General features: G+C 52.7%; 1 protein-coding gene across 5 annotated transcripts in view; it reads left to right on the top strand.

Annotated features, from left to right (window-relative positions):
• unc80 (unc-80 homolog (C. elegans)) overlaps positions 1–25799 on the top strand; it is a 599468-nt gene that overhangs the window by 535868 nt on the left and 37801 nt on the right. For 3 of the 5 annotated variants that reach the window (XM_072480367.1, XM_072480341.1, XM_072480358.1), the window contains one exon: positions 11387–11443. The exons of the other annotated variants lie outside the window; for them this stretch is intronic. In XM_072480367.1, coding sequence (XP_072336468.1) covers positions 11387–11443 — 57 coding nt within the window. The remainder of the gene's footprint in view (positions 1–11386; positions 11444–25799) is intronic. 5 annotated transcript variants of the gene reach the window in all.

Raw genomic sequence — 25799 nt, forward strand, 5'->3', positions numbered from 1 at the left:
CCACCGCCCTTACCGTCCATTCTATCCTTTCGTATAGTCTGATACCCTTGGATATTTAACTCCCAGTCGTGACCATCTTTTAACCATGTTTCAGTAATGGCAACTAAATCATAGTCATTCACGATGATTTGCGCCATCAACTCATTTACCTTATTTCGTATACTACGAGTATTCAGGTAAAGTACACTTATGCTGTTTTTTATGCCTTTGTTATGAATCCTAACACCTTGATCAGTAACTTTTCGCAAATTATTTTTCCTCTTACCCTTTCTCCTAATTTTCCTTGTCTTTGAACCCATATCTCTACATAATAACCTGTCACGTAACCTGCTGCCTTGATCTCCATTAACCATTATACTGTCCATAGCTTTACACTTCCCTTCCCCCCCAACTTGCTAGTTTAAAGTCCTTGTGACCAACCTATTTATCCTATTCGCTAGAACACTGTTCTCAGAATGGTTCAGGTGAAGACCGTCCCAATGGTACAGGTCCCTCCTGTCCCAGTACTGATGCCAATGCCCCATGAAATGGAATCCCTCTTTCCCGCACCACTCCTTTAGCCACGTGTTAACTTCCCTAATTTTCTCAACCCTATGCCAATTGGCACGTGGCTCGGGTAGTAATCCAGAGATTATAGAGATTATAATCGGGTAGTAATCCAGAGATTAAAGAACAGGAGGACCTGTTCTTTAATTTAGTCCCTAGTGTTTGATAATCCCCAAACAGGTCCTCTTTCCTAGTCTTACCTATGTTGTTAGTCCCAACGTGGACCACAGCAACTGGATCCTCCCCCTCCCTCTCCAAAATCCTTTCAAGCCGATCAGAGATGTCCCTCACCCTGGCACCGGGCAGGCAACATACCATGCGGGACACTCAATCTGGCTTAAAAAGGATGCCATCAATCCCCCTAATTATAGAATCCCCTACAACTACCACGTGTCTTTTTGCTCCCCCCTCTTGAATGGTTTCCTGTACCACGGTGCAGTGGTCAGTCAACGCATCCTCCCTACAGCCCTCTTCCTCATCCACACAGGGAGCAAGTGCCTCATACCTGTTGGACAAGGTCAAGGGCTGAGGTACCTCATCTCCTAAACTCAGGATCCCCCTACCTGCCTCCCTTGCAGTCACACCACTCTGTCCCTGACCACTGTCCGAATTAACAGTACTTATTCTACCGGGTGTGACTGCCTCCTGAAACAAAACGTCCAGGTAATTTTCCCCGTCCCTGATGTGCCGCAGTGTGTGCAGCTCGGTATCCAGCTCATCAATTCTGAGCCGAAATTCCTCAAGCAGCCAACACTTGCTGCAGATGTGGTCACTGACGGTCTCAATGGGATGCACCAATTCCATCATCATACAGCAACAGCACATCACCTGTCCAGCCATATTCAACTAGTTAATTAATTTAAATAATTTTTTTTTTAATAGAACCTCAAAGATAAACCCGAACACCAACAAAAACACCAACAAAAACACAGCCCTCTCTCGTCACTCACCCGGACTCAGTCACTCAGCTAAACTCAGATGCACTCTGTTCCAATCAGCACTCCGTATCTAAAGGCACTCCTGCCACACCTTTTGTGCACTCACCTCTCCCAGCACTGTCCCGGCTCTCTCCTCCCGCGCTTTTTAAATCTCCCGGCTCTCTCCTCCCGCGCTGTTTTGGCTGTCCCGGCTCTCTCCTCCCGCGCTTTTTAAATCTCCCGGCTCTCTCCTCCCGCGCTGTTTTGGCTGTCCCGGCTCTCTCTCCTCTCGCGCTGTTTTCGCTGTCCCGGCTCTCTCCTCCCGCGCTTTTTAAATCTCCCGGCTCTCTCCTCCCGCGCTGTTTTCGCTGTCCCGGCTCTCTCTCCTCTTGCGCTGTTTTCGCTGTCCCGGCTCTCTCCTCCCACACTTTTTAAATCTCCCGGCTCTCTCCTCCCGCGCTGTTTTCGCTGTCCCGGCTCTCTCTCCTCTCGCTCTGTTTTCGCTGTCCCGGCTCTCTCCTCCCGCGCTTTTTAAATCTCCCGGCTCTCTCCTCCCACGCTGTTTTCGCTGTCCCAGCTCTCTCTCCTCTCGCGCTGTTTTCGCTGTCCCGGCTCTCTCCTCCAGCGCTTTTAAAATCTCCCGGCTCTCTCCTCCCACGCTGTTTTCGCTGTCCCGGCTCTCTCTCCTCTCGCGCTGTTTTCGCTGTCCCGGCTCTCTCCTCCAGCGCTTTTAAAATCTCCCGGCTCTCTCCTCCCGCGCTGTTTTCGCTCCAGATGAGGCAGAACTAATGTCTTATGTAAGTTCAACATGACCTCTTTACTCTTGTACTCAGTTCCCTGATTAATATTCTTCCTGTCAAAATGAACCATCTCATATTTCTCTGCATTGGACTTCATCGACCACTTGCCTGCCCAGCCCACAAACATGTCTTTTGAAGTCCACGACAATCCTCGTCACAGGTGACAGCATTTCCAATCTTTGTATCATCTGAAAATTTTGAAATCAGCCCTGAACATCACAGTCTAAGGCATTAATATATATCAGTAACAGCAAGAGTCCCAACAGAGTTACTCCATTATAACCTTCCTAAATCTGGAAAACAACCATGGATCACTACTCTCTGTTTCCGCTCAGCCAATTTCTTACCAAAGAGCCTACTTTCCCTTTCATTCCATGAGCTAGAATTTTACTCACCAATCTGTTGTGTTGCACTGTATCAAATGCTTTTTGAAAATCCATACACACCACATCAATAGTGTTGCCCTTATCTACCTTCTCTGTTTCCTCCTTAAAAGCCTGCAGCAGTTTAGTCAAAAATTATTTTCCCTTAATGAATCCATGCTGGCTTTCCTTAATTATCCTGCACTTGTCTAAGGACTATTGATGGTGTCCGAAACTATAGTATTCCCGAAATTCCCCGACCACTGAAGTCAAACTGACTGGTCTATAATTGCCAGCACGGTGACACAGTGGTTAGCATTGCTGCCTCACAGCGCCAGGAACCTGGGTTAAATTCCAGCCTCTGTCTGTGTGGAGTTTGCACGTTCTCCCCATGTCTGCGTGGGTTTCCTCCATGTGCTCTGGTTTCTTCCCACAGTCCAACGATGTGCAGGTTAGGTGGATTGGCCATGCTAAATTGCCCCTTAATGTCTAGGTTCTGTGTTACAGGGATAAGGCGGAGTGGACAGGGGAAGTGTTAATTGGTCGAGTGGTCATTCGAAGGATCAGTGCAGACTCGATGGGCTGAATGGCTTCCTTATGCACTGTAGGGATTCAATGATTCTATGATCCCTGCATCACTTTTTGAACAAAGGTGTAACATTCATAATTCGGGGCAGCACGGTAGCATTGTGGTTAGCACAATTGCTTCACAGCTCCAGGGTCCCAGGTTCGATTACGGCTTGGGTCACTGTCTGTGCAGAGTCTGCACATCCTCCCCGTGTGTGCGTGGTTTTCCTCCGGGTGCTCCGGTTCCCTCCCACAGTCAAAATAAGCAACCTGCTGCAGACGTTGACGAAATGCTTTTGCAGATTGCTGATGCTTTTGTTGCAGGTGTGGTGAGTGCTGCATGTAACTGGCATGTCACCGCTGGTCAAACACGCTAGAAGCCCAGGATGTTCAACTGCACCTTGAGCGTCAGTGGATAATGTAATTGCCAGGTTCCGATGAGATTGGGCCGTGTGGGAGGGCCTGCTCAGCTGCAGCCCCTGGATGGAGAATGATACTGATACGTGGCACAACCAGCAAGTAACCCATTGATGGACAGATCATTTCTGCCACAAAGTTCAAGTGGCTTCTCTTACTTTTGTTTAATTGGTTGGCTTTCAAAAGAGCTCAAGTGGCTTCTCGTGGGTACACGTGCCATGTCTCAGACAATGATTATTGCATTATATTTCACTTAAACTTTGAAGCCTGAACACTTTGCCTGAACTCTGGAAACATCAGCACCATGTAATAATAATAATAATCTTTATTGTCACAAGTAGGCTTACATTAACACTGCAATGAAGTTACTGTGAAAAGCCCCTAGTCGCCACATTCCAGTGCCCATTCGGGTACACAGAGGGAGAATTCAGAATGCCCAAATTACCTAATGGCACGTCTTTCGGGACTTGTGGGAGGAAACCGGAGCACCAGGAGGAAACCCATGCAGACACGGGAGAACGTGCAGACTGCGCACAGACAGTGACCCAAGCCGGGAATCCAACCTGGGACCCTGGCGCTGTGAAGTCATAGTGCTAACCACTATGGTACCGTGCTGCCCCTAGAGGCAGCAGCCAACAAGCAATCACTCAGGAGCTTGGCTTCAGCACTGGGGATATCCTCATGAACAAAGGGTGAGTGTGTGGATCTGGGGAGGGCACCTGAGCATGATCTCCCTAATGTCCCCAGCAGGAGTCTGGGGTCTTAGGGCCTTTGGGGGTGAGTGCCCAGAGCGGGGTTTCCAGTACAACTGGCTTGGTGGATGGCATTCTGAGAGAAGGCAGGACACATCAGGGATTTGAGGGTTCCGGCGTGGAAGCCCGAACTGATTGTTAGTCTATGTCCTCTCCAATTACTTAGAGATACCAAAATGGATGGTGGTGTCAATCACACAGAGGATGCCCTTGCGGTGCTGGTGGCAGTCCAGGTGGCCTGACGTCAGAGAAGGCAGCAGTGTCGATGCAGGCTGGTGGTGGCACCCCATGTGCATGGGGCCGTCGCACACCCTGAAAATCCAACTGGCCATTAGGGCGGAACCCAGAGTGGGACGGCAGCCACGGCTCAAGGTGTACAGGTGTCACTGGTCTTTTGAGGGGATGACAGACATTATATGCCACAGGAGACTCCATCTCACCAAAGAGACAGTGTGGCACTGTGCCATGTCCTCGCCAACTTGGCGCCCCGTGGAGGAGGAGGACACCCGCTCCTGGTGGCCATGATGGTCACTGCAGCCCTGAACATTTATGTAACCAATTCACTCCAGGGCTCAAGAAGGGACCTGTGCGTCATTTCACAAGCTACAGCCCACAACCTACAGCATCTATCATGTCACGGACCCTGTATGGTCAGGTATCAGACCATATCAGCTTTGAGCTAGACCAAGCCCACCAAGATGCCTTGGCTGAAGAATTTTCCGCCATTGCCGGGATGCCCCAGGTCCAGGGGGCAACTGATGGCATGCATGTTGCCTTGCACGCACTTGGGCTTCAGGGAGTGCCCTTCATTAACAGGAAGGAGTTCCACTCCCTGATTGTTCAACTTGTCTGCGACCACCACCTCCGGATCATGCACGTATGTGCAGGCTTCCCGGAGAACGTGCATGGCAACTACATCCTGGGAAACTTGGAGATTCCCAAGGTCTTCGAGGAGTAATCCAGGATAACAGGTTGGCTCTTGGAGGATAAGAGGCACCTGATGACGCCAGTGCGGAGGCCGGAGACCGAGGCCGTGACCCGATAAAATGAGGCCCATGTTGCCACCCGTGCTGTCGTTGAGCGGTGCATCGAACTGCTGGAAATGTGGTTCCGATGCCTGTACCGCTCTGGCGGTGCACTGCAGTACACCATCCAGAAGGTATCCCACTTGGTCCATGCCACAGAAGTAAAAGAGGTGGTAGCAAGCAAACACACATTTCCAAACATGAAACATTGAACAGTCAGTAGTACAACATAAGCACCAACAAGCTGCAAGGACGAATCTTTGTGCCTTCAGCAAGTTGCTCAGTCAAATCGAGCTTGCCACCTGAAGTACCGGCTTCCAGTCACCAACGCCACACAGTCCTTGGTCCAGGCCACAGAAGGAAAAGTAACAAGGTAACAAGCAACCACATGGCCTCCAGACATGAAAAATTGCACAGTCAGCAATACAGCAAAAGCACCAACAAGGTGCAAGAAGAGTTCATCATACCTCCAGCAAGTTGCTCAGTTGAATCAGTCGCCACCCTTGTCCTTTGTCAGCATTGGTAGTGGTTGCACCTTACTCTCTTCACTTCCTCACTGCAGGCAACAGAAGCAAAAGAGGCAACAGCAGGCAGACGCATAGTTTCCAAATGGAAGCAGCAGCAGTCGGATCACTGCTCCTCTCTCTCCCCCTCTGGCAGCTCCCAGCAGCAGACTCTCAAGGCAGGAACAATCATTACCTGAAAGACAATCTATCATAGAGCATAACAGGAGAGTGAGAGAGCATCTCTTTCTCTCTCTCTCGCCCTCCCCCCCCCCCCCCCCCCCCCCCCCACCCCACCGAGCATGGGACAGAAGCCCCAGTGCCCCTGGGCTGCATGCCCAATTCCAAAAATGGCTATTCACCTCCTCCGATCCCCACAATAGCCATATAACTAGGTTCCCATTTTTAAGTAGGTGCACCAAGGAGCATCCGCGTGACTTCCCACTGAGGAGACAGTTAGATCCCGGGAGGCAGTTAGATAGGGCATCCATCTTGTTAATGGGATGGAGATTGCCCTCAATTAGTGTTAATTGGTACCTCACCGCATCCGGGGATGGATCCGGAACCTGCCAACAGGAGTGGGCCGGTTAGATTGGCACTCAGTGTGGATCCCGATTTTGACCTCTCCCGCGATCTAAACGGTTTGCATGGATCCGCGCTGGGTGCAATGTGACCGTTGGATCATGTTGCACATCTGGAATATCGTGTGCAGTTTTGCTCTCCACATTTAAGAAAGGATATACTTGCATTGATACAGTGACGGTTCATAAGATTGGTCCCTCAGATGAGGGGGTTGTCCTGTGATGAGAGGCTGAGTAAATTGCGCTGATATTCTCTGGGGTTTAGAAGGATGAGAGAAGATCGAATTGAAACCTACAAATTCAGAAGGGGCTTGATAGGATGATGCTGAGAGATTGTTTTCATTGGCCACGGAGTCTAAAACATGGAACATAGTCTCAGGATAAGGGGCCAATCATTTAGGACTGAGATGCAAAATTTCTCAATTATAAGTGTTATGTATCTTTGGAATTCTCTAGCCCAAAGGTTGTGAATGCTCCCATGACTGAATACATTTAAGGCTGGGATAGACAGATCGATGGTCTCTTATGGAATAAAGGGATATGGGGACTGGGCTGGAGAATTGAGTTGCAGCCCAAGGTCATCCATGATTGTATTGAATGGCGGAGCAGGCTCAATGAGCTGTGTGGTCTACTCCTCCTATTGCTTATGTTTTTCAGCCAATGTATGGCCCGTGGTGGCCTAGTGAGGAGGGCTTTCACACGAGGACACTACCCCCACCCGCATGGTTATCCACATCACGGTTTCTTGGAACTGGGAAAAGTTAGAAGTGTATTGGGTTTAGAGGAAATGAAAGTAGGGAGCGTTAAATGAAGAACAAAATTGAATGTCTGTGATCAGGAGCGATTAAGAGCAGAGGGCGGAATCCCCCCCCCCCCCCACGGCGGGTGGGAGAATCGCCGGGGCACCGCGCGTGTCCCGCCACGCCGCCCTGATGCCCGCACACGATTCTCCCACCCCCCCCAAACCGGCGCGGCGAGAATCACAGCTGGCCGCTGGGAGAATCGCCCCTCGACGTTTGCAACGGGCGAGCGGCGATTCTCCGGCGCGGATGGGCCGAGCGGCCTGCCCAATACGACGGGTTCCCGCCGGCGCCGTCCACACCTGGTCGCTGCCGGCGGGAACAGCGCGGGAATGCTGCGGGGCGGCCTGTGGGGGGGGAAGGGGATTCCGCACCGGGGGGGCCTCAAATAGGGTCTCGCCCGCGATCGGTGCCCACCGATCGGCGGGTCGGCCTCTCTGAAGGAGGACCTCCTTTCCTCTGCCGCCCCGCAAGATACATCCGACATCTTCTTGTGGGGCAGCCTCGGGCAGGACGGCAAGGCCAACCCGTGCATGCGCGGGTGACGTATTTACGCGGCGCCGGCTGCGTCATTTATGCGGCGCCGCTTTTACGCCGCGCCAAGGCCCGGCGCGCGTAAATGACGCAATGCCGCTCCTAGCCCCCCGGTGGGAGAATTGCACCCAGAATCTTTGGATACCAATGAGTTTATAGACAGTGGAAAAGGGGGCTTGGAATACCAGAACTGTTCAGGCGTGCCAGTTTCCTGACACCATTTCTGGCACTGAACTTTCTGGTTGATGGTCGTTCAGGTCTGATTGGGCTGCCAGTCCCCATGAGGCAGCCAGTCAATTAGGCTCATTCAGAGTTTTGTAAAGGATTTTCAGTTTGTCGAGGTAATGCTGCCTGGGGCTGGCACTCAGTTGCAGGCCAGGATGCCAACAATTCAGGTCACCTCCAGGCTGTCTGCCTGGATTGGTGTGCACTGAAAGGCCATCCTGTAGAGGGATTTCCCATACCCTCTCTCCACCCATCCTACCCCACCACCCACAGTTGTTTCCTGGCTGATTTCTCTACTATTTAGTTTTTTTTACACTGGCTTGGAGGCTGTTTCACGTTGAAGTGCCCCCTCAGTTACTTACCATTCATTTTCAGCTGGCTGTTACCCTGAAGCTGAGAGACATCTGATTGTCTCGCCAACTTTGAGAGCACATTGACTGTTCTTAATTGAACCTGTCTCCATTCAATTAAGAATCATAGAATTTACAGTGCAGAAGGAGGTTATTCGGCCCATTTGGAAAGAGCACCCTACTTAAGCCCACATCTCCACCCTATCCCTGTAACCCAGCATCCCCATCTAACCTAAGGGCAATTTAGCATGGCCAACCCACCTAACCTGCACATTTCTGGACTGTGGGAGGCAACCGGAGTACCTGGAGGAAACCCACGCAGACACGGGGAGAACGTGCCTGTTAGGGACTTGGAAACAATCCCGGTTCCTGTTCCCCGCATCAAAATGAAATTTCAGCCCTAAATGACAAAGGGTTTCATGGTGTAAAGCCAGAGGGAATGCCAATGGGGCGAGTAAAGAAACAAAAGATCCATCTCGAGGAGGTGTGAATGGCAGTATGCTGGATAGCTGTTGTCCGGAAGCAAAGAAAAGGAAATTAGGGACAAACAAGAGGGGGGGGGGGGGGGAGAAAATCTGCAAAGAAAAGTCCAAAACAATTAGAGGCAGGTGTTATAATCTAAAATTGTTGAATTCTACAGTAAAATGCCCTATTGAAAGTTGAGGTCCTGTTGTCAAACTTGCATTGGGCTTCAGTGGAACATTGAGAAAGGTCAGAATGGGAGCAAAGTTGCAAATGAAAATGACAGGCAGCTGGAAGCTCAGACTCATACTTGAAGATTGAATGGAGGTGTTCTGCAAAGTGCTCACCCTATCTGTGTTTGATCGCCCCAATGTAAGATTTCCCAAATCTGAGCAATGATTACAGTATGCAAAATTGACATAAGTACAAGCGAAGCACTGCCTCAGTTGGAAGGCATATTTGGGACTATGGATGGAGAAGGGAGGAGGTGAAAGGTCAGGTGTTGTGTCTCCTGTTCTAGGGTGCTGTGAAAAGGGAGGCGGTGTTGGGAGTGATGGAAGAGTAGACAGGGATGTCGCAGAAAGAATGCGGAAAGTTGAGTTCAGGGAAGTGTTTGGTGGTGGCATCACACTGGTATTATCAGAACTGGCGAAAGTTGATCGGTTGAATCCAAATGAGCTGCCGTTGGCGATCCCGCGCATGCGTCGCCCGGCGAAGTCCTTTTGGCGCCTGCTGGCGTGGCGCCAAAGGCCTTTCCCGCCAGCCGGCGGAGCGGAAACCGCTCCGGCGCGGGCCTAGCCCCTCAAGGCGAGGGCTTGGCCCCTAAAGGTGCGGAGAATGGGGAGTGATCCGCGCCGTTTTTGGTGCCGGGTAGCAGACATCGCGCCAGTTTGCAGAGAATCCCGCCCCAGGTTCCCAACTCCAGTTTAAGAATTTAGGCTCATTATTAATGAAAAGCTAGTTGTGACAACAAAGATTATCATAAAGATTATTCTTGTTTTGAGTCTGTGAATTATTTCTTTTTCAATTTTCGCTGTTTTCCTTTGTCTGTTGATGGTGTCCACTAACTAACTGATAGGGGCCTGATGACCACATTTCTACCATTCTAAAGCTGACACTAGGAAACGTGTTTGGAGAACTAATTGATAGATTTCCTACTTTAAGAGAAAACCTGGCTTCTGGGCAAGGCGAATGTATAACACAGTGGTTTACAGTTAGCTCACTAAAATTAGCAGTTCAGATTGCCTGGGCTTTCAAGCAGGTATCTACATCCAAGAACCTCATCCTGCCTGTAATTGAATCCATTCACAATTTGTTAACTTTCCTTTCATTATTGTTCTATTTACATATCCCAAAAAATCTGTTAAAATGCAGACATTCTTAGCATAGAATCATAGAATCACTACAATGCAGAAGGAGGCCATTCAGCCCATTGAGTCTGCACCAACCCTCTGAAAGAAGACCCAACCTAGACCAACTCCCCCAACCCATCCCCGTAACCTCATAATACACCAAACCTGTACATCCCTGGACATTAAGGGGCAATTTATATCATTGTCAATCCACCTAACCTGTACATTTTGGGAAATAATTTCATTATTTTATTCATTTTCGAATTTGTAATTAACAAATTTGCATTCAAGATAATGAGGTAAGTAATGACAAGTAAAAGATCAAAATGCTTATAGATAAATAAAATAAATTGCTTCTGTGACTACAACCGAAAGTAATATTAATGATAAAATTGGTTTGATTTATGGTCAAAATGATATTTTCGGCAGATTCAGCATTTGAAATTACTCTTTTTAAACCTTTGAATTGTTTCTCGTAAAAATCTCAAATATTTGGTGTATTCTACTTTGAAAACTGAAGCAACATGGTGGTTCTAAGAACCGTGTTTGTGACATTTTAACACCATTTTTAAAGATGCTCTTTTCTCAGCTAGGTACCTTTTGTACCACACATCATTCCCTGTCAAGGTGACCAACTCTCAATCATTGCCAATGTTTTTCTCTAACTAACTGCTGGAAGAAATCTAATCGCCCTCTGATTTTCTCATTCTCACCTTTACTCAGGGCTGTTCACACAATATAATTTCTTTGGATACATTTGCGAACATGGTATTGAGGAATTTGATCTTAATTTGTGGTTATAGTATGCTAAAGAATATACATTTTTTGTGTTTAGTTTTCAGATTATTGATAAATGGATCCCTGATAAATTGTTGAAAATCTGTTTTTTTTTTTGTAGCAAAGCAGTATTTTGTCTTCAATTAACCACATTTCTTTTTAATTCTTTGTAATGTTCAGTAACTGAAAGTTTCCTCATGGACTGTGGAATAATGTGGAATTGTTTGAGTTTTTCATGTGTTCTTAAGCATTATATTTAATTTGAACTTCTGGTCCCTAACCAGTGTAAGTCTCTATTGATTTGTTACAATGTATAATAAATGCATGCTGTTGAACAGCATGTCACCTTGCGAATTGCCCTGTTTGTGGACAAGGCATGCTTAATTTCCCTAAATACTCATCTCCCTGCCCTGCAGTGAACCTAATGTGCTCGATGAATCCCAGGGGCTGGCTGCTGAGATTAACCTTTCTAGGTACAGTGTAATGTTGCATTTATGTCAATGTACATGCTGGGAATCCTGATAACACATTTGTTTGCCATTTAACAAGTCTTGTTATTTAGTTGTCATCTGAATTTTCCAAACAAAAACCATATTCCCATTCACATGTCTATATTCTCATAAATGTTGTACTTTTTTTGTCTGTGGTACCTGTGATTTAATTGAAAATCAGATGTGTCATGAAAACGTTCCATTATTCTAATATTATCAACCCATGGTCTCATAACATTCACCTGTGTGCACATATTCCAGCTTTTTAAATAATCGAGTTTTTGATGGTGAAGGTGGAGGTGTAACATAAGACATAATAGCATAAAAGGGTAAGGAACAATAAAGGTTCACTCATTTTAATAACCAATCTCTGTTGCTATTGGAATAAATTATCATAATTCATTTAAATTACTCAAAATCACACTGCAATTAAGTGGACGCTGTAATGTTGTCAGGCACCTCAAGGTAATTGGGTGAAATTTCAGAATATCAGCGTTATATTAGTTATCAAATATTAATGTTTTAAAACAAATGAAACCATTTGATCTTTCAGGCTGTTTACATTTCCTACTAGGCTTATCAAATATATATACTATATATATGCAAATGAAACAGACATTTGAAATAAAAATGATGTACATATTCAAATTTAGTGCTGTTAAAGGCCTCTTGGATCTAAGCATTTCCAAAATCATTATTCTTGTGCCTATACTGTCAAATAATAGGAATAAAGCTATAATTATGATAAATGAGATGTATAACATTACGTGATCACTTCAATTAAATATATGTACCCCTATTTGCATGCATGCTTCTAAGCATGCAACACATGTGGCAGTGCACAATAGGAAAGTCGGAAGATTGGATAGAAGTCCAGTGTACTGGTCTCTTCACTTGATTTTCATACCAGTCTATTCCAGTATCATCAGAAATCCAGAGGAATGTCCAGCCCAAAGTGTTCCAGTCATTCATCTTGACAGAATTATATTGTTAACAAACTCATCTCCCACATACCATCTTTAATGATGGGCAATACAAGTGCTAGGCAATTATGCATATAATTGCAACCCCTGATTCTGCTTCACTTTCTGTTGATCCTTTGGGTTTCATAACATATGTATCATAATCATTGCAGTAATTCTTGATCACTCCAAAGCATTATTTTAAAGAAACTTTGGTTTTACCTAACAGTCCTTCTTTCCTCTGAAGTTGCTTAACAAAATGCTGCTTAGTGGATGAGTACTTCAAACTCTAATTTTAGTTTGAGCCTGACTTTAATTACAAAGACAACAAAATTCTTTGGCTACATAATGTTCATTTGAGTGCGATTTATCAGCATCACTCAAATCTACCACACGCAGTCTCAGACTTTCCAATCACAATAACTTTTGTGGGTGCTTTTCTTGATTCAACCTTTCATAGAAGATATGCCATTAGCCACTCTAACATCAAATTCATCTTTTCTTTTTATTGGATATACAATCTTGTCCAAGACTCAAAATTGTCTTGTGAAGGAAGTGACGAACTAGTGATCCAAAGGGTTTTGGCTGTATCAAATATTGTGGGTGCAATTTTCCCAGGCAAAGGGAGAAAGCTTTGGGTGCAAGTGTGAGTTGAATGCCATAAGCGTGATGTCAGGCCAGGATGCTGACATCATCCTCTTCAAGTTTTCATTGTGGCAGGACTGAAGACAAAGTGGGGGGGTGCCCATGCAGCAGACATGGCAGAAGTTAAAATATTCAAATAAGTCATTAAATACTCTCTTAACTCTCAATCCCGGAGGGCAGCACGGTGGCGCAGTGAGTTAGCACTGCGGCCTCACGGCGCCGAGGTCCCAGGTTCGATCCCGGCGCTGGGTCACTGTCCATGTGGAGTTTGCACATTCTCCCCGTGTCTGCGTGGGTTTCGCCCCCACAACCCAAAAGATGTGCAAGCTGGGTGGATTGACCACGCTAAATTGGCCCTTAATTGGGAAAAAAATGAATTGGGTACTCTAAATTTATTTTTTTTAAACTCTCAATTCTGGATTTATCAACCAGGGCACTTGTTTCTTGATCTGTCAGCAACTCAGTGAGTACACAATGAGAAGGGCTTCTTCAGTGAAACTACCAAGCTGAGGATCAATGCAAAAACTTTGATCAATAGGGTATGATGGCACAATGGTTAACACTGCTGCCTCACAGCGCCAAGGACCCGGGGTCCAATTCTAGCCTTGGTACTGTCTGTGTGTAGTTAGCACATTCTCTCCGTGTCTGTATGGGTTACCTCTGGGTGCTTCAGTTTCCTCCCACAGTTCAAAGATGTGCAGGGTAGGTGGGGTTACAGGAATAGGGTAGGGGAGTGGGCCTAGGTAGAGTGGTCTTTCAGAGGACTGGTGCAGGCTTGATGGACCGAAAGGCTTCCTTCTCAACTGCAGGGATTCTATGGTTCTAAAGACTGGACAGTTGCAGCCATGGCCAGGTGAGGGACAGCTGTTCAAAGCATTTCCTCTCTCAAAAAGAGGTATCACTTCGTGACAGGCTATTGTCAACGTCTTTGAAAGCACTCGCCTTCAGCTGCACTTATATTCTGCTCTGGCATGGGAGCAGCTTTTGCAACTCTACTTTAAGCTCTGATGAAGAACAAGACAAGGAATACCAGGAACAGAACCATGACTTCTTCTCAGCTGCATGCTGCTCCTCAGGGCAAAGGGGATAGAAAAGAAATTCAGCTCCAAGAAAGCGAGAAGCCCCACAATGAGTCTACAGACAGACCCCTCGACATGTCTGAGCATTAGTGCCTCAATAGGCTCAGACTTTCATGGCTGGTTATGGAATGGAATTACTGACTATTTACAGCATAGAAGGAGGCCATTTGTCCCACTGTGTCCATGCTACCTTCCTCATGAGAAAGTCCACTGTCTGACTCCCCCCCCCCCCCCCCCCCTCTCCCCCCATGCCTTTCCCTGTGGCCCTGCAGGTTTTTCCTTTCTGACAGCTGCAGCCTTCTGGAACAAGACGTCCTTCTCTGAAGTCTAACTGTGCAATGTCAGTGGCCATCAAGGTGCTTGGCACTGGAACACCTTCCCAGGCACACCCAGGTGTCTGTCTCTCTCCCAGGTGTCTGCCTCTCTCCCAGGCTGAATGCTGTCTCCGGCAAGGAGCAAAATAAATTTGCAATGGCTTGTGTGGGTTAGCAGGGAAGGACAAAATCTGTGGAGGGTGACTGAGAGAGGGCAGTTGGCTCAGGGTGAGTGTGAATATTGGCTGCTCAGATGGATATGTGAAGAGGTGCCTGAAGAAAGAAGAATGTAAGGTGAGTTAGTCAAATGAGTACTGAACAAGAGAATGCTTGGAAAGCCAGAGTCCGGACCTTGGCGTCTAAAAGTATTACGCAACTCCCTCCCCTGCCCTCCTGATGTCCTGGACCCTCTTGGTGCACTGTCTCCAGGTTGGAGGGATCACAGTATTGCTGCTAGCTTCCTTGGCCTCTTCCATCCATGCCTGCTTGGGAGTAGAGTGCCCCTCACTGTCATTCCTCAGCAATGGTCAGTAGCACTCCAAGTAAGAATGGGATACCTAGGGAGCAGCCTTCCTGGTCTCCCCTCCATTCCTACAGCTGCTGCAGCCTCAAATATCAAAGTGCTGAGTCATTCTGGCTCTTGAATCAGAAATTCTTCCTTTGACAGATCTAGTGGGTCATCCTATCCACCCTCTGTGATCAATCGACTAACCCAAACAAGGACTACGTTGGGAAAATTCTGTCCTGTATGTAGAAACAAGTAATACAGTAATCTATCCACAACTACATGACTGACTGCTGTACCTTCTGATCCATTTGATGTCAAATAACTGATGAACTTTGGAAAGGAAGTAGAAAACACCATGCTGAAGGGATTTGCAGTACTTTGGAAGTTCTAAGACTATTTAGACAGTGATCTAGAAAATTACCAAAAGCTGGCAATAGATTTGAAATGTTGATAGCCAATGTACAAACCTGGTGTGAATATGTTAAATGGTAGGTATACACAATGGACTAGAAATTGGATGGCACCATTCTTTTAGGTGCAGGATCATCATAGCAACCAGCCACACCCATCCCAATCAAGGTTCAACAACAGTATCTTGGAGGCTCAGGTGAGCGAGCTGGACGCCAAGAGGAACAACATGGCCTGGATGTCCGCTAAGTCATAATGAGTTGGGAACTCTTCAAAAATCATTGGGTCCTGATTTTGGGATTGCTGACCCCATTCTGGGGCTGTGTGATTTTCAAGGGTGTGGATGCGAGCCCACACTGAGCACTCTCAACCTGGCTGACTCCATTAAGGACATTGGCACTTTTCAAGGGAACAGGTGAAGTTTTAAGGGAGTCATGAACCATAGTCTGCATGAATGGACCTTGTAAAACATGAGTTCAGAGGTTCCTCCTCTTGCCCCGTATATCAAGCTATGCCCCCAAACTGCCACCCCCACCCCAATGGTCCCAAATGTCCCCTATGTCAAGCTTTTCCACAATCCATCCCCATGGATGTTTATGCCCACTAATGCCAAGCTATAGCACTTCCATGCCCAATGACTTACTATACTGCCAAGAATACACATTGAATATTGGTGAGAATACATGTACTCATTATCCTGATAAAACATCCTAGCCCCAGGGAAAACATTGATTGATTGACAGCTCCGACTCTCTGATCTCTGCTGTCAATTGCATAGTGTTTATTTACACAAGGTGAAGCGGTTTCAAGTGCTTGCCGCTTCTTATATTGATACTTTAAAAGGTCAGGGTGATTGACACTTTTATTGCATTGTAGTTTAAGGACTTTGTTAACAAAGTGGAAAGTAACGAATGAATGGCTTTTTAAATGTTATTTCTTACATATCCTCCTGTCACTGTAGGGTTCATTGGTTCTATACAGTGTACAGTGGGCCACTGAGTATAGTTTGGCATAGCAGGCATGAGGGGCTATTTTGAGGGTATGGGGTAATAGCCTGGTGTGGAGGGGCATGAGGTGACATGGATTGGCCATGGAGAGTGTGTTGGGGGTGAGCGGTTGTGAGGGGTGAGAGTTAAAGGGTCTTTCTGTTTTTCTATAACAGGAACAAAATCCCACAATATCAAGGCGGGCCTGGAAACAGCCCTCCTCGGCATCCGGCAGCCCCTATGGCTGCCTCTGATCTCTTTCCTGGGTTGGCTAGCCCAACTGCAGCAAATGCTCATCTGTCGCAACCCGCCACCCCCTCAACCCGCCGGCAATTACGATTCTGCCTTTGCAAGCACTTTCTCCCGAAGTGGGTGGGCTGAACCATGGATTTTCACAACTCTATCCGCCTCAGTGATGCAAATCAGATCTATGTTTTTGTGACTTGGCAGGATGTCCTCATGCACCAGCTTGAGGAAGGAAGGGGCGTCAATGCTCAGAATCTGGTCCCCAGGACATGACAGCACTGCTGAAAATGTAAAATAAATTTTCACCTGTGGTCAAGTTGCAGGAAACCACTGTTACATTATTTTAAAAATTCTTTCATGAGTCATGGGCAGTGCTGGCTCGGCCAGCATTTATTACCCATCTCGATTGCACTTGAGAAGGTGATGGTGAGCTGCAGTCTGGAACCGCTGCAGTTCTTCGGGTGTAGGTGCACCCACAGTGCTGTTAGGGAGGGAGTTCCAGGATTTTGACCCAGCGACAGTGAAGGGACGGCGATATAATTGCAAGTCAGGGTGGTGTGCGGATTTGAGAGGAACCTGAAAGTGGCGGGCTTCCCCTACATCTGCTGCTTTTATCCTTCAAGGTGGTAGAAGTTGCGTGTTTGGAAGGTGCTGTCAAAGGAGCAGTGGTGAGGTGCATGTTTTATAGACTGTGCATCGGTGGTGGAGGGAGTGATATGTTGAAGGTGGTGGATGGGATGCCAGTCAATCAGGCTGCTTTATCCTGATGGTGTTGAGTTACTTGAGTGTTATTGGAGCTACTCTTTCCAGGCAAGTGGAGAGTATTGCATCACACTCCTGACTTCACAGAATCACAGCATCTTTACAGGTACAGTGCAGAAAGAAGCCATTCAGCCCAGCAAGTCTATACTGGCTCTCTGAAAGATCATGCTACCCTGTCCCATTCACCTGCCTTATCCCTGTAGCCTTGCGCATTCTTTCTTTTCAGATAGCAATCCAAATCCCTTTGAATACTTAGATTGAACCTGCCTCCACCACCCTCTCATGAAGTTCACTCTAGACTCCAAACACCCTCTGGGTGAAAAAAGTTTTCTCCACATCATTTCTACTCCTTTTGCCAATTATTTTGAATCTGTGCCCTTTAGTTCCTGATGTACCCTTGAGTGGGAACAGTTTCTCACTATTTGTCCTGAGGATCTTGAATATCCCTGTCCTTTTCTTGATGGAAAACAGTCCCAACCTCTCTAATCTATCCTCATAGTTACAATTCTGTATCCCTGGAATCATTCTTGCTTATCTCTTCTGTACTCTCTCCAATACCTTCACATCCTTCCTCAACTATGACACCTAGAACTGGACATAGTATTTCAGTGAGGCCTATCTAATGTCCAACATGATTTCTTTCTCTTGTAGGTACACCCACAGTGCTGTTAGGGAGGGAATTCCAGGATTTTGGCCCAGCGACAGGCAGCTTACTCTCACTGTCCCGCACAGTGGTTAACACTGTTGCTTCACAGTGCCATGGTCCCAGGTTCGATTCCCGGCTTGGGTCACTGCCTGTCCAGAGTCTGCACGTTCTCCCTGTGTCTGCATGGGTTTCCTCCCGGTGCTCCGGTTTCCTCTCACAAGTCCGGAAAGACGTGCTGTTAGGTGAATTGGACATTATGAATTCTCCCTCTGTGTACCTGAACAGGCACTGTAGTGTTGTGACTAGGGGATTTTCACAGTAACTTCATTGTAGTGTTAATGTAAGCCTACTTGTGACAATAAAGATTATTATAATAAAGTGTAAAATACTATATGCTTTATTAATTGCTCTCATAATATGCACTGCCATCTTCAATAACTTATGTACATTTACACTGAGGTACCTGTGTTTCTGCACCTGCTTTAGAATTTCTTTCTTTATTTTATACCGTCTCTCCATAGTCTTCCTGCCAACATGAATCATCTCACACTTCTCTGCATTGAACATCATCTGCCACTTGCCTGCCCAATGCACCAACATGACTGTCCTCTCAAAATTTAAGATTATCCTCATCACAGTTGACAACGGTTCCAAACTTTGTATCATGGGCAAATTTTGAAATTATGCTCTGAACACCTTGGGCGTCAATCTCCGACCCCACAGAGGGTCGGAGAATGGCCGTTGGCCGCCGTGAATCCCGCCCCCGCCGGTTGCCGAAGTCTCCGAAGGGAGAAAAGTCGGCGGGGCGTTAATGTCGCCGCTGCCGCGGAGAATGTCACGGATCTGCGCAAGGCAGCCGATTTTCGGCCTGCCGATATTCTCCCTTCCGGATGGGCCGAAGTCCCGTCGACGTGATGACCGTTCACGTCGACGTAAATTAAACCTCCTTTTCATCGGCGTGGCCCTGTGCTCCAGGTTCACGCCGACCAGCGTGGAGGCGAGTGACAGCCTGGGGGGTTGGCTCTGGGCAGGAGATGGCGTGGCCGCAGTCTGAATGCGTGAGGAGAGGTGTGGCTCGGCTTGTGTGTGTGTGTGCGCGGTGGGGGGGGTGGTTAGAGTAGGCTGGGCTCCGGGGGAGTGCCGGGAGGGGGGTCCGTGCCGGGGAGGGGGATGGGGGGGGGTCCGTGCCGGGGTGGAGGTTGGGGGGGGGTCCGTGCCGGGGTGGAGGTTGGGGGGGGGGTCTGTGCCGGGGAGGGGGATGGGGGGTCCGTGCCGGGGTGGAGGTTGGGGGGGGTCCGTGCCAGGGAGGGGGATGGGGGGGTCCGTGCCGGGGTGGAGGTTGGGGGGGTGGTCCGTGCCGGGGAGGGGGATGGGGGGGGTCCGTGCTGGGGAGGGGGATGGGGGTTCCGTGCCGGGGTGGAGGTTGGGGGGGGGTCCGTACCGGGGTGGAGGTTGGGGGGGGGTCCGTGCCGGGGAGGGGAATGGGGGGTCCGTGCCGGGGTGGAGGTTGGGGGGGGGTCCGTGCCGGGGTGGAGGTTGGGGGGGGTCCGTGCCGGGGTGGAGGTTGGGGTTGGGTCCGTGCTGGGGAGGGGGATGGGGGGGTCCGTGCTGGGGAGGGGGATGGGGGGGTCCATGCCGGGGTGGAGGTTGGGAGGGGGGGGGTCCGTGCCGGGGTGGAGGTTGGGGGGCGGGGGGGGGTCCGTGCCGGTGAGGGGGATGTGGGGGTCCGTGCTGGGGTGGATGTTGGGGGGGGGGGTCCGTGCCGGGGAGGGGGATGGGGGCGTCCGTGCCGGGGTGGACGTTGGGGGGGGGGTCCGTGCCGGGGTGGAGGTTGGGGGGGGGTCCGTGCCGGGGAGGGGAATGGGGGGGTCCGTGTCGGGGTGGAGGTTGGGGGGGGGGTCCGTGCCGGGGAGGGGGATGGGGGGGGTCCGTGCTGGGGAGGGGGATGGGGGGTCCGTGCCGGGGTGGAGGTTGGGGGGGGTCCGTGCCGGGGTGGAGGTTGGGGGGGGGGGTCCGTGCCGGGGAGGGGGATGGCGGGGTCCGTGCCGGGGTGGAGGTTGGGGGGGGGTCCGTGCCGGGGTGGAGGTTGGGGGGGGGTCCGTGCCGGGGTGGAGGTTGGGGGGGGGTCCGTGCCGGGGAGGGGGATGGGGGGGTCCGTGCTGGGGAGGGGGATGGAGGGGTCCGTGCCGGGGTGGAGGTTGGGGGGGGGGGTCCGTGCCGGGGTGGAGGTTGGGGGGGGGGGTCCGTGCCGGGGTGGAGGTTGGGGGGGGGGTCCGTGCCGGGGAGGGGGATGGCGGGGTCCGTGCCGGGGTGGAGGTTGGGGGGGGTCCGTGCCGGGGTGGAGGTTGGGGGGGGGTCCGTGCCGGGGAGGGGGATGGGGGGGGTCCGTGCTGGGGAGGGGGATGGGGGGTCCATGCCGGGGTGGAGGTTGGGAGTGGGGGGGTCCGTGCCGGGGTGGAGGTTGGGGGGCGGGGGGGGGGGGTCCGTGCCGGGGAGGGGGATGGGAGGGTCCGTGCCGGGGTGGATGTTGGGGGTGGGGGGGTCCTTGCCGGGGAGGGGGATGGGGGCGTCCGTGCCGGGGTGGAGGTTGGGGGGGGGTCCGTGCCGGGGTGGAGGTTGGGGGGTGGGTCCGTGCCGGGGTGGAGGTTGGGGGGGGGGTTCGTGCCGGGGTGTATGTTGGGGGGGGGTCCGTGCCGGGGAGGGGGATGGGGGCGTCCGTGCCGGGGTGGAGGTTGGGGGGGTCCGTGCCGGGTTGGAGGTTGGGGGGGGGGTCCGTGCCGGGGAGGGGAATGGGGGGGTCCGTGCCGGGGTGGAGGTTGGGGGGGGGTCCGTGCCGGGGAGGGGGATGGTGGGGTCCGTGCCGGGGTGGAGGTTGGGGGGGGTGTCCGTGCCGGGGTGGAGGTTGGGGGGGGGGTCCGTGCCGGGGAGGGGGATGGGGGGGTCCGTGCTGGGGAGGGGGATGGGGGGGTCCGTGCTGGGGTGGAGGTGGGGGGGGGGGTCCGTGCCGGGGTGGAGGTTGGGGGGGGGGGTTGTGCTGGGGAGGGGGGTGGGGGGGTCAGTGCCGGGGTGGAGGTTGGGGGGGTGGGTCCGTGCCGGGGAGGTGGATGGTGGGGGGGGTCCGTGCCGGGGAGGGGGATGGGAGGGCAAGTGAGTTGGTCCACCTGGCCAGGTGCCAGCCTCCAACAGTTGGACTCATGCGGTACATGCCACCTGGCTGGGGGGAGGAGGGGATATGGGCAATGATGACATGTCGTCGTTCCTCTCCCCCCACCAGGCCGTCATGTTTTCAGATCATCCAGCGATGTTGGCCGCCGTGGCGGCAGCCGCTCATGTCTATGTTGCCCTGGATGAGGAGGAGGAGGAGGAGCGTGCCAGAGAGGCGGCGCAGGCTGCTGCAGAGGGGCAGGCGGCAGCCGCCCAGGCTGGAGGGACACCTGACCGATAGGACGAGGAGGGGGAGGAGGACGTCGCGGCCCCACGGCAACGGAGGCACCCGAGGGCGCCCCGTGTGTACCGGCCCAGGCAGTCATACCAGGACCTCACGGACCGGGAATGCAGGAGGAGACACGGATGAGCCGGGAAACCGTGGCACACATCTGCCACCTGCTGGCACACCTGTCACCGCGTGGCACTGGCGGGGGACACCCTCTCCCCGTGTCCGTCAAGGTTACGGTGGCCCTGAACTTTTATGCAACGGGGTCATTCCAGGCACCGAGTGGGGACCTGTCCGGCATATCGCAGACATCGGTGCACCGGTGCATCCGGGCAGTGACAGATGCCCTATATGCCATGGTGCACTGCTACATCCGCTTCCCCGTGGACCGGGCCAGCCAAGATGCCCGGGCCGTGGGCTTCTCTGCCGTGGCCGGGTTCCCCATGGTCCAGGGCGCGATCGATGGGATGCACGTCGCCGTGCGGCCACCTGCAGATAACAGGGCCGTGTTCACTAATAGGAAAGGGACCTATTCGATGAACGTACAGGTGGTCTGCAACCACCGCATGATAATCCTGCACGTCTGCGCCCGTCACCCAGGCAGTGTACATGACTCATTCGTGTTGTCGCGGTCATCCATCCCCGGCATGTACGAGGGACTCCATCCCCGGCTGAGGGGCTGGTTGCTGGGCGACAGGGGCTACCCATTGCGATCGTGGCTGATGACGCCTATACGGAGGCCACGCAATGAGGCGGATAACCGCTACAATGATGCCCATGTAGCGACAAGGGGAGTGATAGAGAGGTGCTTTGGCGTGCTGAAGATGCGTTTCAGGTGCCTGGACCTCTCTGGGGGCGCCCTCCAGTATCGGTCAGATAGGGTCGGCCGCATCATTGTGGTGTGCTGCGTCCTGCACAACATAGCCCAACAGAGGGGCGATGTGCCGCAGGCAGAGGAGGGCGGAGTGGAGGAGCAACAGGAAGAGGCGCAGTCCTCCCCAGATGAGGGGGATGGGGGCAATGGTCAGGGCAGATGGGGTAGACACAGGCGGGTGGCTGTCCACCGTTACCGGCTGGCCCAGCGGGCACGGGACAGACTGATAGACGCCCGCTTCACTGACTAGATGGGCGTGGGAATCGGGTAGTATGGCCACAGACCGCACACCATGGCAACAGCCGACCACCCACACCCCCCACCCATCCACCCACCCAGCACACTCACCCCCCTCCCCAACCCCACCCACCCCACCCGCATGCACACGACCCCCCCCCCCATTGCCGATCCACCTGCGGCACAACGGGCCGGGCTCACACAGTTGCGGGTGGACGCGTGTCTATCGCAGGCCATGGAGGATGATGACAACCCGCCCTGCGGTGAGCTCCTGGCTCTACATCGTTGGACTATGTCTGACCCATGGCCACAGTACCACCATCCACCCGGATTATCCCTGCATGCGGCTGTGACACTGCAGCGCACAGTCCCGTCCTCTGCCCGGGGGATGTTGATGGCGGCCCAGGGGGAAGGGGGCAGACTCACCTGGGGCTGAGGTAAGACCACCCCTCACACACACACTTGCGCTCAACGTACATGACACCCCTGCACACTTTGGACAGAGCACAAAGGCAGCTTCTGTAGGTGTAACATTGACTTTAATAACCAAAGGAGTTCATGCACGTGCCCTAGCCCCTAAAATTCATCTGTGCCCTGCAACCGTGCCAACTTACTCAGTGTCTAATTGTTTGGACTTACGGGCCCTTTGACTACGTCTACGTGGTTCCCCAGACGGTACAGCAGAACTGGAGGTGGACTCCTGTGATTCCTGCCCTCTGACAGTGGACCCCTTTGGCGGCCGTTTCCTGGGGCGTCCTGGCCTAGATGGGCCAGGCTGCGTCCCGGGCGACTGGGATGACGAGCTGCCAGCCTGTCCTGCCCGTTGCCCACCCGATGCACCTGGGACGGAAGGGGGGGAGTCCGAGGTGTCGCGGTGTACCGGGACCTCCCCTACAGAGGGAGCCGGGACGGACCACACCACCTCCTCCTCCCTCGGGGTGCCCGATGGCCCCCAGGCCTCTACATGGGTGGGGGATGCGAACGGACTGGCCATCCGACGCCCCCCCGACATCTGGCGCTGCCAGTCCTGGGGGCCCGTGCTGGTATCGACAGGGGTCTGCAGGTTTGCAGCCATGGAGCCCAGGGGGTTGGCAAACCCTGTCTGTGACAGTGCGACGCCGGCTCGCACATGGCCATTGGCGCCGATGCCCTCAGCGATGGCCTGCAGAGACTGGGCCATGGCCTGCAGAGACTGGGCCATGGCCTGCTGAGACTGGGCCATGGCCTGCAGAGACTGGGCCATGGCCTGCTGAGACTGGGCCATGGCCTGCTGAGACTGGGCTATGGCGTTGAGCGCCTCTGCCATCTGGCGCTGGCACTGGCTCATGGCCTCCTGTGAGAGGGCAGCCATTTCCTGGGCCACAGACGCCGCCTGCACGGAAAGCCCCAGGCCTCGCAAACCGTTCCCCATGTCTGACACCGTCGCACCGATTGCCTCCACCGCGGACGCCACCCGTGCGGTGTCGGCCTGGGTGGCACGCATGACCGGCACCACTCCCAGCTCCTGGACGCGGGTAGACTCCTCCACCTGCGACCGCAGCCGCCGCAAGCCGCCCGTCACCCTCTTCGCTCGTCTCCGGGTCGGTGGTTGCATCGGATCTATGTGTGGGTGTGGTAACTCCAGGAACCCGGGATCCATCTGAGCGGCAGATGTTCGCTTGGGCTGGGCTGCCCTCCGACCGCCCGGCCCCTCTGCTGCTCCTACCTCCACCTGCTGTACCGGGACGGCTATGTTGTGCGCACCAGTGAGTGTACCAGACGCCTCATCACTAAAGTGCCCAACCATGGTGAGTGTTTCTGCGATGGTGGAGGGTGTTGGTGACAGCGGTGGCGTTGTGGCGTGCTCTTCGTCCCACTCTGAGTCCATGGCACTTTGGGGTGGGGTTTCGTCTCCACCCATCCACTCTGAGTCACTGTCCGGTATTTCGTCTTCCTGGGTAGTGCTGTCCCGGGTACTGCTGTCCCGGGTAGTGGTGTCCCGGGTAGTGGTGTCCTGGGTAGTGGTGTCCCGGGTAGTGGTGTCCTGGGTAGTGGTGTCCTGGGTAGTGGTGTCCTGGGTAGTGGTGTCCTGGGTAGTGGTGTCCTGGGTAGTGGTGTCCTGGCTCGGATGTGACGGGGGCCTGTGGCTGCCTCCCTCGTCGCTGGGTGGTCGCTCCCGCACGTGACGGGGGTGTCGTCTCCCTGTTGCTCCAGGTCTCTCCGTCTCCCATGGTGTGCGAGGGGCATCCTGCGGGCGTCGCATGCTGGAGGGTGCGGGTCTCTCCGTCTCCCGTGGTGTGCGAGGGGCATCCTGCGGGCGTCGCATGCTGGAGGGTGCGGGTCTCTCCGTCTCCCGTGGTCTCTGAGGGGCATCCTGCGGGCGTCGCATGCTGGAGGGTGCGGGTCTCTCTGTCTCCCGTGGTCTCCGAGGGGCATCCTGCGGGCGGTCTGCATCTGCGGGGATGGGTGCCTGGACGTTTGGTCCTGCGATACACAATGAAGCATGCATGGTTAGACATCAGGCAGTGATCAGGTGATACGGGGGAGGGGGATATAGGGGAGGGGGGATATGGGGACGGGCTGTCGGTGGCTCACTTGCTAGTACGCCCCCGACCGCTGCATCAGCAACCTCCCGGTCCTCAGGTCCGCCAGCCAGTTCCAGGGCCCTTTCCTGGTGTTCGGTCAGTGGCCTCTCATCAGCGGGCCCTCCTCCAGTCCTCACATGCTCCCTATTGTTGTGTGCGCGCTTCTCCTGTGGGGGGGGGGGGGGTGGCAGGGGTAAAAGGTAACACTGTTAGGCAGGTATATGAATGCACGCCATCGGTTGCGCGTGCATTGCAGAGGTTAAGGTTAGGGCTGGATTCACTTGGGGATATGGGGGAGGGGGGATATGGGGGAGGGGGGATATGGGGGAGGGGGGATATGGGGGAGGGGGGATATGGGGGAGGGGGGATATGGAGGATATGGGGGAGGGGGGATATGGGGAGGCTCACCCTGCCTGCTCTGACGAGGTCGTTCACCTTCTTGTGGCACTGGGTGCCTGTCCGTGGTGTCAGGGCCACAGCGGTGACGGCCTCTGCCACCTCCCTCCACAGACGCCGGCTGTGGCGTGGGGCAACTCTGCGGCCGTGCCCGGGATACAGGGCGTCCCTCCTCTGCTCCACCGCGTCCAGGAGCGCCTCCACGTCCCGTGACTCGAACCTCGGGGCTGAGCGACGGCCAGCCATCCAGTCGGGTGTTGCGGTCGGGTGTTCCGGTC

This window comes from Scyliorhinus torazame, chromosome 2 (assembly GCF_047496885.1).
Source record: "Scyliorhinus torazame isolate Kashiwa2021f chromosome 2, sScyTor2.1, whole genome shotgun sequence".
NCBI classification, from domain to species: domain Eukaryota; kingdom Metazoa; phylum Chordata; class Chondrichthyes; order Carcharhiniformes; family Scyliorhinidae; genus Scyliorhinus; species Scyliorhinus torazame.